The sequence below is a fragment of the Engystomops pustulosus genome, chromosome 3 (assembly GCF_040894005.1).
Source record: "Engystomops pustulosus chromosome 3, aEngPut4.maternal, whole genome shotgun sequence".
Classification (NCBI taxonomy): domain Eukaryota; kingdom Metazoa; phylum Chordata; class Amphibia; order Anura; family Leptodactylidae; genus Engystomops; species Engystomops pustulosus.
Window position 1 is genome coordinate 161,855,932 of NC_092413.1, and position 18,433 is coordinate 161,874,364.

Genomic DNA, 18,433 nt, shown 5'->3' on the forward strand with positions numbered 1-18,433 from the left:
TCATCTCATTCTGTTCCCTGAACTGTTATGTTTTATGGAGCAACCCAAGTACATACTGGGTCAAAAAATAAAAAAATATTTCGACTGACCTTTGAAGGAAGGTTTGCAGTGAAAAGTCACTATTCAACATCTGACAGGACTGTGTACAGTACATATCCAGTCTTGTCTAGGAGACTACTCAGCATTGTTTAACAATTAGCTGTATACTTCTAAATTTGGAAATGCTAGTAGTTTGTAAGTAATAACAAAACATATGTTTTCTAGGGCATTGATTTTTGTATTCATGGAAGAACTTAGCGCTACTAAGCAGATCTGAGGTCCAACATCTTTTGTGAGAGCCTAGGGTGAATTGGAGAATATGTAAAACTCCCTCTGCTGAAACAGAATTATTTTTTCACCATGTGTTCTCTTATTAAAGATATTTGTATGACATGTCTGGGGAAACATTTGCTTTTTAGTAGATACACCCAAAATATAGTAACAGACAAATATACCATTATTCTTCCACTTGTGTGTCTCTGCTTGTTCCATAATGAATCCAAATTATTATCACTAGTTGCTTGAAACACCAGAAGTATATACCTGGACGTGTGCCTTCTGGTAAATTCTTCTCACAATACTTCAACATCTCTCTCAATACAGGCAACACAACAGAAGTGTACAGAACGTGTGGGAAGATTGTTCCCAGAAGAGATTAGCATTTAGAAAACTGCCACTGCAAAAGCTAGAATATGATTTTACCTGCTGTTATTTCCTTTACAGAGGTAAATAGGGTTAAGCTAATCCATGTGAGTTACTAATTTTATGGCATTAAGCTTTTAGAGTACAAACACATGCATGCCTATAATACAGTAATATATGTTATATAAACAAATGTACATGCATATAATGTGTGCAGAACAAAATAACCATAACTAGGAGAAAACTGTATAGTCCAACAGCCACTGACCATTTCCTTGCATGCTGGGGTACAGATTGCAATGAATGTTTCACCATCATATTAGCATTTTCAAAAATGCAGCACAGTATAGTCATATATGTAAACTACTCCTGAAGAAGATTCTGGGCAGGGCTGGTTTTTGGGAAAAGTGGGGCCCTGGGCGAAATTTAAACTGGGGCTCCAAATGTTAGAATACTGTACCAACAACACAAGCTCCAAGACATGCACCTAACGAATTATACACATTGAGCACCCACATTAAATATATACACTCTGTGGCCCCTTGTGAATTATATACAATGCCTATTAATAAATTTCCATAGTGGGCCCCCTCATTGTATACCCTGCCCCAATATATTTACATAATGTGCCCCCTCACTAGTTTTATATACTCCCCCCCTTTATTAACTTAGATAATGTGCCCCATCATTATATACACTGCTATCCTCATCATGAATTGTATATACTGCCCCCTTCATGAATTTAAATGATGCCCCCCTCATTATATATAAACTGCCCTTCCCCCTTGATGAATTCTATATACTGCCCCCTTTCATGACTTTAGATAATGGTCTCTCCTCATTATATACACTGCCCCTCTTACAGAATTTAGATAATGGTCTCCCCTGATTATATACACTGCCCCTCTTCATGAATTGTATATACACAGCTGCGCAATCCAGGTCAGGATTTGACCTGTGTCGAGTGTGATGTGTGTCAGCGTCACATTCACTGTGCAATCTGTAGTGATCATACTTGAGCGTCCGCTTACGGCCGTATCGAGTACTGTTACAGCCACTGGCATGGGCTTCTTATGGGTATGGACAGAGGCCCCTGCGATAGAGATGCCAGCCCGACCATGCATACTGCAGATGCCCGGGGGCCCTCTTGAGGTTGGGAACCCCTGGGGTATTTCCCACTTTGCCATGACGTAACACAGGGCCTGATCCTGGAGTAAGCATCACACATGCCTGCATCTCTCTATTGAGGCTCTGACACAAGAAATAGCTGTGGGACCATCGGCAGATGGGGAGTAATAAGGGGGACATTATTAATGGGTCTTGCTACTAATAAATATATATGAATGATTGGGGGGTGCTACTATTATATACATATGAATGAGGGGGTCCTGCTATAATATATACATGAATAAAGGGGGTTCTACTATTAAATATATATGAATGAGGGGTCCAGCAGTGATATTTATGAATGATGAGGGGATGCTACTATTAAATAAATACACATGAATGAAGGGGTGCTAATGTGATATATATGAATGTACAGGTGTTGTGGTACTTTTTAATTAGGGGTCTGGCAAAGCATCGGAATTACTGAGTAGGTGCTAGAAATGTACTTATGTTGGGGTATGTTGATGCTGTATAAAAAATTGCGGTTAGATATTTATGCAGGTTAAATATTTGAGGTTTAATATTTGTGCAGGGGGTAAAATACAATAAATGATTAATGGAATCTAGTATATACTTTTGAAGGGGGCAGCGTGTTGTATGGATTGTTATTTAGCAGCACAGTGTGGGACATAGTTGCTATCCAGGACATAGTTGCTATCCAGGACATAGTTGCTATCTAGGATACATTATAAATGTAAATAACTTTTAGGGACTCAGTGTGGCTATGTGTGACAATAAGTTGGAAACACCTTGCTGGCAAATACTGCCATGATAGCTGGGAGAAGTCAAAGTGATGTTCTATACCTTATGTAGAATTTTCCCCTGGAGAAGGCAGCAGCTTTGACTGACAATCATGTAGTTTATCTCGGCTATATGTATCTCAGTCCTTGTGTGCAGTACATTTAATGCTAGTATATCTATATATATGCAGCAGATTAAATGGTGATATATATTTATATGTGAAGTACATTGTGTATATTTGTGTAGCTCATATATAGTATATGTGTATTCTCAAGTATAATGTGTGGGATCCAGACACCGGCAAGGATTTTGCTATATGGGGCCCCAACACAAGGAGGAGGTTTCAAACAAACCAGGAGGTTTCCCACCATCTAAGGCTACATGCACAGGACTCGGGCTACCCGAATACCAGAACACCGCCGGGTGCAGAAGAGGTGCGGGGCGAGCGCTAGGGTGACAACTGGAAAAATTATATAAAAATTACTTTGGTAGAATATAACATGAATAATGAGTGATAACAGCGACAATCATATAATGATGGAATGTGAGGGTTCCAATCTTAATGTTCATTTACAAAGTAATTGTTAAAAAGAAAAATGGTGAAATCCCCTGTGAAATCCACATATAACATAGGGAAAAAAAAAATATTTTTTTAGCATCAACATAAAGTTTTTCTTTACTACGATGTGTTTGTAATTTCACACCTACAACTGCACATTTCATGAAGCAAAACATGTTAGTAGAAATTAAACTGAGGCCTCCATGTGACGTCACTAGCTCTTCCCTTCTCACCACCAATGCACACACTCATCTTACCTCCCAGCTTATAAGTACACATGTGTCAGAGAGGAATGTCAGGGATGGAGGTCTGCACTGTGCGGGTGGTCCTGCTGCAGTTGTGATCTCCGTGGCGTCTGAGTAAGGACCATACTGAAATACAAATAAGTCTATGTTGGTTATTCCCTGATTTAATGTGTCTGGTCTAGATGCCACAAAGTGAGATTTTATAGCGTTTCTCAATGAAAAATACAAAATCAAAGCAGAAGGTTCATATTTATTACTAGTTTACAGGATACCCTCTTCTGATCCCTTTCATCCACGGCCAAAGTGTCTCCTGTTCAGCTTTTATGCAGCATACTACAGAATATCTTTGCCATTTTTTAGGTGATAGATCATAAATTGCATTCTATACAGCAGGAAATAGAAGCAATGAGTAATGTACCAAAGGTTCAGTCGCTTCTATGAAGAATGGACCTGCTTCTCATAATACATACACTTTAGCTACATCAACTATTTTATAAAATCCTTTGTGCATTTGTTTCCTTGCATGATGGACAGAGACTGTAATCACTGCAGCCTCTGCACCCATGAGTAACCAGTTTTTTGCCACAGGTTATAGTAAATTTGGCTGTCAGGGCATCCCCATCATAGCCTGCCTAGGGTCATGCACCAGGAATTTCAACTTTTGCATGCCAAAAAAATGGCGCACAAGGCATGATATAACAGTCCTAGTGTCTCTATCATAAGGTGCTTCTACACACCTAAAGATGTGCTGTGTCTTTTCTCTTTGTCAAAAAATATGTGTCACAAAATATACACAACAGATAGACATATCTCCCAACCATTACTGATTCCACAGAACAGTCTCAGATTTTAGGGCGCACTTGAGGCCAGCGGGAAGTATGCCCCGAGACATCAACTCTATGAGCGTCCTACAGTGTAAATGTCGAAAACCATCAGCGATCTGTATTATCACTGTGCCTATGCTGCTTTGTGTATAGCAGAGGCTGGCGGGCTTTATGATATGATATTATCCTGTTAAATAGCAATAAGGGGAAGCACCGCATGAGGGTGGCACAATATTAGGGGAAGCTGGGAGCCACAATATAAAGGGGGAGCTGGGGGCCATAATATGAATGGAAGTTGGGCACAAGATAAAGGGAAGCTGGGTACTTAATCAAGGGAAGGTTGACACAATATGATGGGTAGTGTCACATGTTTTTTCCTTATTTTGCCTCCAGGAAAGCTGGGTGATATGGATAAAGAAAGACATGAGGCCAAAGAATATGTCTTTGCAGACCACTTTATAATTCAGCTATGTAGAGTTGAGATTATCCAAAACGTTATGTATAGCTTTGCCGAATTTGTCTTTTCTGCCTATTGTATTTATTAAGAAGCAAAAATAATTCAACCAACAACAATGGGGCTCATTTACTTCCCCGGTCCAGTTGGGATCCCGCGGTGCGTTGTCCGATGAGGATTCGGGTCTGCCGGGATTCAATAAAGTCATGCGCCCGATATCCACCCGGTGTCGCTGCTTCCCCGCTGCATGCAAGTGCTTGATCTTGCAACACAAAACGTTTTTTAAATTCTGCGGTGTTTCCGAATCCATCGGGTTGTCCGACGGCCACGCCCCCGATTTCTGTCGCGTGAAAGCAGGCGCTAATGTGCCAAAATCCGATTGCGTGCGCCAAAATTCCGCCACAAATCGGAAATCGTTGGGAAACCTGACAAAATTTTTCTACCGTTTGTGGCAGCAGTTTGGATAAACAGCTCAGATTTCTTGCTACAATCTTCGTAAGGGTACATTCAGATGGCCGTCTATTGCTGCATATACGTCCCCATACACGGCAATGGCCACCCAGAGGAGGTACAGAGCCACACACGTGTGGCACCGTTCTGCACCGTACACCGCGAAAAGATAGAGCTCCTCCTCCTCTCCATGACACAGCGGGCATACCGCGTATGAATGCACCCTTAGATTCACAGAATCAACCCCCTCTCGCATGAGCTTCTGCTACGAGCTCCAGCATGTCCTGTAGCTCAGCCGCACCATATTCCCACTGATATCCAAGAAGACAGATCAGACTGAAACAAGTCAATCCTACCATCTCCCTACCTGAGCCACTTCCCTCCGTCTCTTTATGTAACACTCATGGCTCGGTGTTTTCACGCCGATTTCAGTTTCAGTAAATAAAAGACAAGATCATTCCCCTCTCGTCGTGTATATCAATATAACAAAGGGGGGAGGATGATGGGGGAGCACAATGTTGTGGCATAAGAGGAAGTTTTAAGCCGTTAAAAAATCACTTACTCCTCCATCATTCAAAGCTCGTACTCTAAATTGGTAAGTACTTCCAGGAAGTAAATCGCTGACTGTACACTCCAAATCACAGCCATGATAGACCTCAGTGGTCTGTTCTCCAGGTACTCCAAGTTCTAGGCTGTATTCTGATACTGGACACCCAGGTGCATCTAACGAGAAAGTCAATGTGAATGTTAATATTGAATATATTCCAACATAACAAAAAACACATGTAACATACTTTATCTCACTTCTAGTAGATTAGAGGTGACTAAAAGAGCGTATGAATAATAATAATAATATTTATATAGCGCACACAGATTACACAGCGCTGCACAGAGCTTGGCAAATCAGTCTATGAAAAACTAAAAACATATATAAAAAAAGCTGAAGATTCTTATATTCTCAGTTTATTAACATGATATGAATATTGATACCTACCCCATTGTAAGTGAACTTCTTTGTGCTTTGGTTTGCCTACTACTCTTGGTGCGTTACAAGGACCTGGTGCTACACACAGTGTGCAGATAGGTTGACTTTCAGAACACTGTAGAAAAAACAATGGTTTAGCAACATTTGGATTAATTATCATTTGTATTATTTTTTTCCTCTAATGTCTATACCATGGCTTAACTACTCATCACACTTTCTATTAGTCGGAGGTCAGTGGTCTTTTACATTATATCTAAAATATACAGCATGCATAAGTAATAGTAATAATATTTTATATAATATTATTATAGAAATTATCTTTATTTACATAACGCCATCATATTACTAATCAATAGTAATAGAACGCTAAGCAGCGTATATCATATGTGATAACTAGACAAATATCTGCAATTTAACAGATAATATGTGTTGACGAAGGCTTTAGTAGGTAGTTGCAAGACCGTCTGCTACATAGGAATACACACTATTATCATTATGTAAGTGTAGTAGGTTAAAGAGGTAGTGGGCTGGTACAGATTAAGAATTTGGAGTCTGTGGAGGTAATTTATCAAGAGATTTCACATGATGTTCCCCCAGCCGTACTGACTGGTTTGGCTGGTGTACAAGCCATGAAAAATGTCCCTAAGCAATTCCATTGTATCTCGATAATTGGCAATTCACCGCCAACAAAACATTGGGGGTCATTTACTAAGGGCCCAAATCGCGGTTTTTCGTCGGGTTGCCCGAAAATTACAGATTTGCGCCGAATTGCCACGGGTTTTTGGCACACGCGATCGGATTGTGGCGCATCGCCGCCGCCATGCACGCGACGGAAATTGGGGGAGTGGCCATCGTAAGATCCGACGGATGCAGAAAAACCACCGTATTTTTTTTTTAAAATGTGTCGCTCGACACGCACTTACCTGCACCCAGCATAGCTTGGTGAACTTCAGTGAACTCCGACTGACTTCAGCGCAGCAGCGACACCTGGTGGACATCAGGCGCACTACCTTAGTGAATCGCCGGGAGACCCGAATCAGCGTCGGAGAACCCCCGCTGGATCGCGACAGGACCGGGTAAGTAAATGTGCCCCAATATCCAGTGAAAGGTCCATACACTCAAAACAAATGTAATATTTTTCCTGAGGGAATTCCTGGAATTCCATGTTATTACACTACATAAAATGATAGCAACTAGGACAAACAGCGACAATCCTCAGTGATTAAATATTCCACCTATATTCTGTTTTGCATTATATCTTTATGTTGACTTCCAATATCATTTGCCCCCAAACTGTAATGAAGCAATTTTCTGTCAAACATTCAAAATGGCACATTGACCATGTCAACAAACCTACCTTCCATTCTGCTTTCTGAGCTCACAATGATATTATTTCTACCATTTTAATGGGCATACTAAAATAGAAGCACTACTTACCTGACTGTGCCCTCCTGTGCTGATGGAGCACACGCGGAGTTTGTATAAAGTGCCTGGTTTCAAGTCATTACAGGTATATTCTGTTGCAGACCCACTATATGCCACCTTCCATTGAGTTGCTGCAAAAAGCATGGCCATTATTATGTCATCTTAAGTATTCTGATTTTCAATAGAAATTAATAGAGAGAGAAGCGAACTACTTGCAAAACATGAAATACAATAAGAAGCAAATAATGACATGGGTACATTTAATATTATAAGTGTAGTCTACTCTAAAATACTATACATAGCTAAAGGCAAACTGGCCACTTTGAAGATAATATATGGACGGATAAAGAGCTTTATTATGAAACAACTGCATTCACAAAACTGCTGGTCTGTGTTCATGCTTGGATAAAACCAATTGTTATATTACACTACAAATTCATGAGATCAGACATATATATAATGAATAAATTCATCATAAATTCAAGATCTGGCCATTATTTTGATGTTAATGTGACTAACACTTATTACGACATCTTGAGCGCAGATGATACTGGTGTAAATGTATGTAGATAGGAAGCCAAGCCTAACATGCCAATTGTCATGTTCATTAGAAGAAGATGAAATGTGACAGTCTCAGCTTACTGTGCACTTAATAGAGGGCTTGATGATGTGCATCTTGCAGATCTATTGAGTTTACATTTAATTTTATTTTCCTTGAAGTCAATCCTCAAAAGAGAACAGACTAAGTTCTGATGACCTGTTTCTTGGAATTCATTAGCGCTGCCTAAGCAATCTTTACGGTGTAATTGGTAGGAAGTGGCTCTACTGCTGTCCTCTACCGCGGCTCATCTGTTTGTGTAACGCTCACCAACATTACCTTGTCCTTCCTACAGCTTTCAGATTAATGAATAAAAATGAATATACATTGCCTACTTCTAGACTTGGATTATGTTGGATAAGCCCGATTTAATTTTTTTTAAAAATATATATATTAGGAAATATTGTTTTAGATTTAAATATTGAGCGTAATGAAATTTGCATAAGAATTATATATTATATTCACAATTTATTTTATGGCATATTTTTGCTTTAAAATGGAAAGATTTTTAAAAGAAGTCACTGTTTTTGTGAAACCACTGCGATTTTGTTTATCATCAAATTTGGCAATATATTATGCATACACTTACAAGGCACATTTAAATGTTAACTGAGAGATTGGATCAACAACTGGCCCATCTATTGCGACAGCACAATAGGGTCCGACTGATCTGGTTGGTTGTATGTGTATTCTGATAGCTGTGTGACATGTATGACAGATATGGAAAATCAGGGACTTCAAAGGGGTCATTCATTAAAAAATATTAAAATATATATACACACACACGATAATTTACTCCTTTGCAGGATATAAATATATCACTGGGGGGCTTTAGAAATGAAAAGCATATACTCACCTCTCCCTGCGGCACCACCCATCACTGCCAGATCTCTGTTTGTATACTGACCATTGCCATGCGCCTGCATTGACCCGTTGTTTTCAGGCTTTAGCAGGCTTTAGCAGTGGTCGGGAAGGCACTGTCGACCTCTTTATGTACACAGAGAACTGTTAGTGACAGCTGGTGCTGTGGCTGTAGGGGATGCGGAGAGAGGCGAGTATATGCTCTTTATCATTTTTAAAGCCAGCCATTTATAAAAAAAATAATCTGTGATAAACCCTTTAACACTTATGGGCTTATGTAATCAATGATAACAGTCTCTTCAGTATGTTGACATCCAGGGGTCTCAAATAGGTCATTAATGTCCTGTCAAGACAAACTGTTGTAAAAGGTCTGGTAAACCTGGATGTTCATAGTGGTGCTGCCTTGCAGTAAAAAAGAACAAAAGTGGTGGGAGGTTCGCCAAAACACTGTCTAAAATATCTTGCACCACAGTTATCAAGGCTTTTAGACCTGTTTTTGGCAATTTCCCTGATTTTCCGATTAAAGGGGAGTGACCTTCAGGAGATGGGTGTGACCTTATGTGAAACGGGTGTGGTTTGCTGGAAATCATCCATGTGCCAAAAATTCTGGCACACAGTTTAGACCAACTAAAAGGGAGTCTGTCCGAAACTCGTAGGCCATATATTCGTCTAATGAAGTGGTAGATGGATCCAGCACTCGTGAAAAATAATTTTAAAATTGCATTTTCTTTATTTAATCCATATTATGCAAATTCCAAAAATAACACAAAAGCCATAGTAAAAAATGAGCTAGAATGCTCCCTGTTAAAAAATAGGTTGAAACGGCAGACCTACGCGTTTCGGACAGATACTGGCATGTCGTCCTTAGTCATGGTCTATCTGCCTTCATACACAACCATGTTTTATACTAAAAGGAAAAAGAGGGTGTGATGTCAAACAGGTGAGTGAGGACATGTGCAGAGGAGAGAAGGTAATGGTGTATTGTTTATCTGGGGTATATAGAGAAATGATATATACAAAGCTTATATTCAGTAGAAGTAGAGTGTGTCTGATCTATTGTTTAGACCGCATGGATAGCGGGTATCTAATTTTAAGATCCAATGAATCTCTCTATTTCTAAGTTTGTAAATCCTGTCTCCACCCCTTGATGGTACCGTAACTCTTTCAATAGCTGTGACCTGTAAGGTGGATGTATTGCCTTGATGTATTTCTGAAAAATGTTTGGATAGACATGATTTATTTTTGATAATGTTAGTGTTGGTGGCATCTCGAATATTTCTCTTTTTCTTTTTAGTATAAAACATGGTTGTGTATCAAGGCAGATAGACCATGACTAAGGACGACATGCCAGTACCTGTTCGAAACGCGTAGGTCTGCCGTTTCAACCTATTTTTTAACAGGGAGCATTCTAGCTCATTTTTTACTGTGGCTTTTGTGTTATTTTTGGAATTTGCATAATATGGATTAAATAAAGAAAATGCAATTTTAAAAATATTTTTCACGAGTGCTGGATCCATCTACCCCTTCATTATATGATATACCTGAGGCAGCACAGATTCCTCCTACAACCTAGCACCGAGCACCGTTCACACTGGAGTTGTGGATTTCGCACAAAAAGAGGTGACCCATATGCAAAAAATAGGTGAGCTGGATATTTATATACAAACTACTATTACTTTCATATATTCGTCTGTCTGGGTGGATTTTTTGGTTTGGTGTGATAATTGATTTGTTTGCTTATTAATAAAGATTATATATTTTGGCATAGCACATGTTTTGTCTATATCTGTACTCCGTGCCGGACTTGACACTACTGGTGAGGTGAGCTGGCATCCATGTTTCCACTTTGTATAGTCTTACACTGCACCAGAATTCATCAACAGTGATAAATCTGGTGCAGCAAAAGACTAGTGTTTACCAGCTACAGGCTGGCAGAACCTGAGACACATTATTATATCCCCCCAGTATGTTTCAATATCAGAATGTTGTCTTCTTCAAGGGTGATGGGTCTAGCAATAACAATAAAATAAAATTGGACATATAACACACCTTCAGAGGTCCCTTCGGAGATCTCTAACAGGTATTTGAGTATTTCTGAGCCACCATTATCTTCTGGAGCATCTGTAAGAAACATTACCATGTACAGTGTCAGAGTTCAATATTTAATCTCAATCCTTTTGACTAAATCTTCAGAACTTTACATTACGGTACCAAGGTGTTGCACCCGGAGGTCGCATTAATGCCTGTGCCAGAATCAAAGACACTTGTACAGACGGTTTTACTCCTTAAAAAAGTTTCATGCATATTAGTTTGTATATAGTATGCATGATTCTTTTCTTCTTTGTGGGATTACAGCTAGTGCCAGCATCTCTCAGCAGATAACTAACGGTGCATACACAGCCAATAACAAAACTCCTTACGGCTGCTGGTACATCTGAGGCTGCAACCTAGAAGCTCCTCTGGTATGGTGTAGGCCCTGGCAAATTTGGGGTCTCCCATTCTGCGAGATTGCTGTGGATTTCTCAGGTCCCTAATCCTGTAGAAGGAGTTGACTTCAGTAATACCATATCTCTTGAGGTCAATGGGCTGAGGGATAAGCTCTACCTCACAGTGAAGTTAGAAACAATAGTACCAGATCTCTTTAGCTTCACCTCATGCTATTTCACAGTCATAACTAAACAAAACCACAATGTGGAAATACAACGTCACAGAAAAGACATTTTGCTAAGTAAATTTATTACAAGGTTATACATTGATTATATCACAATAAAAACAAGACAAAACAATACAACCAATATAATGTTTTCAAGAAGGTGTCACAACTTTAACACCCCCCTGCCTGCAGTAGTAGGTACGTATCAAGTATAATGTGGAATGGATACAAAAGCTCAACACCATGTGCTCAGCGCTTTCCTAGGCATCTGCAATAAATCATTTCATTGTAACACATCAATATCCAGAAAATATGACCCACAACAAACAATGTTCTGCGCGTCTCCATATACAGCTCTCTATTAGAATCCCAAACTTCCAGGACGAGCAGTGTCAGGAGATGAGTGCAGGTCTCTTATCTGGGAGTGTGATAAGGCTGCCGTCTGTCTGAATATGGATGAGATTCCACTTCATTCATTTCAGAGAGCGCATTACCCCGTTCGACATTTATTAAAATGCAGCATCCGTCTTTATCTCTGTGCTCTCTGTATTTTGTGAACTGAAGTGTTTCACAATTGCTCCATATTAAGACAACAACAATCCCCAGTGTCTCATGTGAGCCGCCATTTATATGTATGCATTTCATTCTTGCACATAGAGACATACAGATTCCAGAGCAGAAGTTGTGCAAAATAATCCATAATACACATAATACTGTACTCACCCCACTGTATAGTGAAGCCATGAGCATTGACATCACCCTTAACTACTGGTTGAGATGGAGGACCTGGACGGTCCGGACTTGTGGTGCAGACCAATGTTTCGCTCGGTCCACTACTTCCTTCAACATTTGAGGCAATAAGCTGTAGAACGGGCAGCAAAAGGAGAAGAGTGGAAATTAACTGTAAACTCTACAAAACACAGTCTTGACATAAATGTTAGCAGTGGGAACTCATAATAGTCAACCAGACAGCAAAAGAGCCATCAATACAGCTTTTGCCATGCGTAATATGCTTTTAAAGCAGCCCCATATGATCTAGATGTTCTTATTAAAGCAATGTTAGACCTGAATATACAGTCTATGTTATTGTGGAGATTTAACAGGTGTGGCAAGAAACAGAGTTATTACAATATGCATATATACTGTATCTCTAGATACCCAGGTACCTGATATAACAAGATGCCAGACACCAGATATAACATGATGCCCAAATACTGTACCACACATAGGAAGAAGCCCAGACATGATATAACAAGATGCCCAAATCACAGTTATAACAAGATATCTATAAAGTAGATATAAGTAAATGCTAACACAAGGCAAGAGGCCTAGATAAACATTTACAGTCATAACAAGATGCTTATGTAGTAGATATACCTAGGAAATACAGGATATAGCAAGATGGCCAGATGCAAGGTATTACTAGATTACCCAGATGCCAGATACAACTTGATGCCCAAATACCTGCCCAGATACTAGATATAACAACAAGCCCAGATGCCAGATATAGGAATATGCCTAGATACTAGATATAACTTGTTACCTAAATGCAAGATGTAGCAAAATATGCAGATTACAGATAAAACTGGATGCCCACATATTAGGTATAACAAAATGCCCAGATACTAGATACAACAAGATGCCCAGATACTAGATGCAACAAGATGCCCAGATACTAGATGCAACAAGATGCCCAGATACTAGATGCAACAAGATGCCCAGATACTAGATGCAACAAGATGCCCAGATACTAGATGCAACAAGATGCCCAGATACTAGATGCAACAAGATGCCCAGATACTAGGTGCAACAAGATGCCCAGATACTAGATGCAACAAGATGCCCAGATACTATATGCAACAAGATGCCCAGATACTAGATGCAACAAGATGCCCAGATACTATATGCAACAAGATGCCCAGATACTATATGCAACAAGATGCCCAGATACTATATGCAACAAGATGCCCAGATGCTAGATGCAACAAGATGCCCGGATACTAGATGTAACAAGATGCCCAGATACTAGATGTAACAAGATGCCCAGATACTAGATGTAACAAGATGCCCAGATACTAGATGTAACAAGATGCCCAGATACTAGATGTAACAAGATGCCCAGATACTAGATGCAACAAGATGCCCAGATAATAGATGCAACAAGATGCCCAGATAATAGATGCAACAAGATGCCCAGATACTAGATGTAACAAGATGCCCAGATACTTTATGTAACAAGATGCCCAGATACTAGATGTAACAAGATGCCCAGATACTATATGCAACAAGATGCCCAGATACTATATGCAACAAGATGCCCAGATACTATATGTAACAAGATGCCCAGATACTAGATGTAACAAGATGCCCAGATACTAGATGTAACAAGATGCCCAGATACTAGATGTAACAAGATGCCCAGATACTAGATGTAACAAGATGCCCAGATACTAGATGTAACAAGATGCCCAGATACTTTATGTAACAAGATGCCCAGATGCTAGATGCAACAAGATGCTCAGATATTAGATGCAACAAGATGCCCAGATACTAGATGCAACAAGATGCCCAGATACTATATGCAACAAGATGCCCAGATACTATATGCAACAAGATGCCCAGATGCTAGATGTAACAAGATGCCCAGATACTATATGCAACAAGATGCCCAGATACTATATGCAACAAGATGCCCAGATACTAGATGTAACAAGATGCCCAGATGCTAGATGTAACAAGATGCCCAGATGCTAGATGTAACAAGATGCCCAGATACTAGATGTAACAAGATGCCCGGATACTAGATGTAACAAGATGCCCAGATACTAGATGTAACAAGATGCCCAGACACTAGATGTAACAAGATGCCCAGATACTAGATGTAACAAGATGCCCAGATACTAGATGCAACAAGATGCCCAGATAATAGATGCAACAAGATGCCCAGATACTAGATGTAACAAGATGCCCAGATACTTTATGTAACAAGATGCCCAGATACTAGATGTAACAAGATGCCCAGATACTATATGCAACAAGATGCCCAGATACTATATGCAACAAGATGCCCAGATACTATATGTAACAAGATGCCCAGATACTAGATGTAACAAGATGCCCAGATACTAGATGTAACAAGATGCCCAGATACTTTATGTAACAAGATGCCCAGATGCTAGATGTAACAAGATGCCCAGATACTAGATGTAACAAGATGCCCAGATACTAGATGTAACAAGATGCCCAGATACTTTATGTAACAAGATGCCCAGATACTAGACGTAACAAGATTCCCAGATACTAGATGTAACAAGATGCCCAGATCCCAGATATACGAAGATGCCCAGATACTAGATGTAACAAGATGCCCAGATACTAGATGTAACAAGATGTCCAGAACTTGATATTATTAAATGTCCAAATACTAGATATAACAAGATGGTCAGGTACAAATATTTTACAAAAACTGGATATCCTGTTTTATATATCATAACCCACTTCTTAAAACTCATAAAATACCAGTTTCATCAGTTTCATATTAGTTACAAGCTTTGGGCTATAGGAAATGTTTTCTGTAGTTCCAATGAATTGATAATTATGCAGTATATGAGTTGGAGTTGATATTTACATAGTGATTATGTTTTTGACTTTCTGCTGATGGGTATAAAATCTTTCCATAAAATAATAATGCACAGACATGATCTTGGATTTTAGCAATTAAGAAACAAAAAAACACAGAAATAACATAATATAAAAAAGTTAGAGGAAACAGCGCCATCTGCTGGTACAAGAATCATTCAGGACTCACCCTAAATTTGTATTGTGTGCTTCTTTGGAGATTGTTCACAGTACATGTTAATTCTTCTCCAGAGTATGTTGGTTGAAATACACAGTCCTAGATGAATAGCATGAAAAAAGATAGAATAAGGGTATGGTACGGGATGATAGCACAATAAATACACCGGCTGCTGCAGAGAGGATTCATGGTCTCAATCATACCATAAATGTGATAGGAGTGTGCTGTATGTACACAATAGTTACTGTATTTAAAGGGGTATTCCTCGCTTGGACATTTATGATTTATCTACATTCCCCTATTTCTCAGCCTTTCTACACTCATTTTCATGCTATTTCTGAGAATATCTGCGCAATGTAATGGGGGAACATTAAGTCCCTACCCTCCGACAACGCCAGACACATCAAGACGCTGAGCAGCGTATATTTCTACATGAATTTCTATGCCAGGTCCTAAATACATAAAGTACATAAATTAGAATTGTGCAATTAATTAGCACCCATTCAGCTTGAATGGTCACTTACTGTAACCAGTGCATGGGCACTGTTGGTTAGTGACGTAACAAGAAGCTGGTGGGCCCCAGTCCAAAGTCTGTGCCAGGCCCAGACTATAATGTATGCTTTATAGTAATAGTCTTCTCATATGGGAAACTGACACCATAAGGGCCCCCTATGCCTCCCAGGTGCGATCGCAACCTCTGCACCCCCTAAAGTTATGCCCCTGCTGTTGGTTTTGCCCCCTCATCATGCCCCTATGTGCGAAGATGGCATGAAGGGGAAGTTATTGAAATTGCTGGCGGTTCGCTAACAAATAATAGGGCACTGCGATGACATGAAGGGTCATTGTAATGTCAAAGTGGTGAAACGTGATGTTACAATGGGCACTGTAGTGTCAGAATGGGCACAGTGATGTAATAGGGAATTCTGATATCACCATGGGGCAGTCTAATTTTATAATGGTGCATTGTGATGTCACAATAGGATTGTTAAATCATATTATGGCCCGGTAATGTCATTATTGAGTGTGGTGATGGCACAAAGGGCCATCGTGTTGAGAAAAAGGGGCATTCTCAAGGGCGTAACTTGAGGGGGTGCAGAGGTTGCGGTCGCACAAGGGCCCAAGAGGTTTAGGGGGCCCTTATGGTGTCACTTTCCCATATGAGAAGACTATTACTATAAACCATACATCCATACATTATAGTCGGGGCCCGGCACAGACTTTGCTTTTAGTTACGCCACTGGCATTGTGATGTCATAACATCATAGTGATGTCACAATAGGACAGTGGGGCACATTTAGGACCTTGCGCCAGTTTTCTGTGGGACCTAGCACGTTCTTTCTAGTACAAACTGTGCACATTTATTTAAGAAGGGTCCGCACCACATATGTGTCGCACAGGACCCTTTTGTGTCCCAGCTGCACAAATTGCATCATTGAAATGGGCATTCAGGTGCGCAGATGGACCGTGCGCCAGATTTAACATGCAAAGTCCAACGAAATTGTGTTGCACTCTCTATGTTAAAGGTGCCCCCCAAAAAAGTTGGTGCACTCTTTCAGTGCAGATTCATGAATAAAGGGCGCCATTTATTATTACACTTCTGTTTTGTAGCCTGGGGTTTTTTAGTGGTTTATACAACTCTGTTTTGATACTACTGACACACTCTTTTATATGTTACACTTTGGCCTGATATATTGATATTGGTTGATACTGCTATCTTTTGCTGTCTAAAATCTAAATAAATTTTCACTCTTGCTTGAATTGTAAAATGACCACCAGCACTGCATGTTGTTATGAACTGTTTTACGTCATGTTGACTAGTATTGTTTGAAATATGCCTAATAAAGATTGATTAATTGGCATTTTTTTGGTTTAAGTTTAGTTGTAATAATCCGATATATATTAGTATAGGTACCTCTGTTAATGGGAATCGGTCACGTCAGTTTGGGAGCCTAAACCAACTACAGGTCCTTATGCACATGTGGTTTAGACTCCCAAATCGACCTCGATGAGAGTTGTCTAAAGGCACAATGTAAAAAAACCATTAGGCACATTGCACTCATATCGGTGCCAGTGCCTCCTCTTGTATTTATTTGTATTTCATTGTAGTCAGGATAACAGCCTGGCTTCATTACACATGTGCCATACCTATGGCATTTGCGCAGTGAAGCCACGTTTTACTATACCGTCTTCACTTGCAGAAATGTGTAGGTGCAGGGAGCTCCGGATCAATATTAGTATAAATGTTTGTTTTTCTTTTTTATTGGCCCACGGGAAGAACGCATACAAGGTGATTTGTGCCAATAACCCAGGGGTCTATAAGGTGCCATGGGTGGGTTAGGCCCCTTCCACACTAGCGAGTGTGATGCGATGAACTCGCATCACACTCGCAACGCAAGCTGCCGGGAACGCACGGCCCGAACGCAGCACCGCGGGAGTGAACTCAGCATGTCAGTTCACTCCCGCGGTGCTGCGTTCGGGCCGTGCGTTCCCGGCAGCTTGCGTTGCGAGTGTGATGCGAGTTCATCGCATCACACTCGCTAGTGTGGAAGGGGCCTTAGTGTCCCAAATTGCCATAACAGGTTCCCTTTAAGTGATTCTTATCCTTCTATCTGAACCACCGAATCCCACTTTATTCTGAAATTAAATGACTTATATTAAAAACAAGTTTGTTGAGCTTGTCTTTTGCAATTTCTCTTTAAGCTACAAGCTGGTAAATAAGTGCCTTGTTTCATCCGCTTTATCAAATGGACACTTCTCCCAGTCATGTCTTGCACATAAGATTGATTTCTCCATTGCGCTGAGCGGTGAACATCCACAGATGACGGTCTGACGGATATAGGGAAAACACGTGTGTAGCAGGTATGGCTACAAACTACACACAGAGCAGCTCACATGTGCTCCTTGTATATAAAATTTACAAACCGACCATTCCAAATGTGGAAACTCTGACAATCCATTGGTATTAACCCCTGTGATCCCCTATGTAGTATGATC

At 40.1% G+C, this 18,433-nt stretch overlaps 1 protein-coding gene across 2 annotated transcripts in view; it reads right to left on the reverse strand.

Moving 5' to 3' along the window:
• FNDC3B (fibronectin type III domain containing 3B) overlaps positions 1-18,433 on the reverse strand; it is a 188,027-nt gene that overhangs the window by 44,655 nt on the left and 124,939 nt on the right. For both annotated transcript variants that reach the window (XM_072142793.1, XM_072142794.1), the window contains exons 14-20: positions 15,452-15,538; positions 12,367-12,505; positions 11,040-11,111; positions 7,544-7,662; positions 6,116-6,221; positions 5,684-5,844; positions 3,406-3,519 (exon numbers count right to left, since the gene is read on the reverse strand). In XM_072142793.1, coding sequence (XP_071998894.1) covers positions 3,406-3,519; positions 5,684-5,844; positions 6,116-6,221; positions 7,544-7,662; positions 11,040-11,111; positions 12,367-12,505; positions 15,452-15,538 — 798 coding nt within the window. The remainder of the gene's footprint in view (positions 1-3,405; positions 3,520-5,683; positions 5,845-6,115; positions 6,222-7,543; positions 7,663-11,039; positions 11,112-12,366; positions 12,506-15,451; positions 15,539-18,433) is intronic.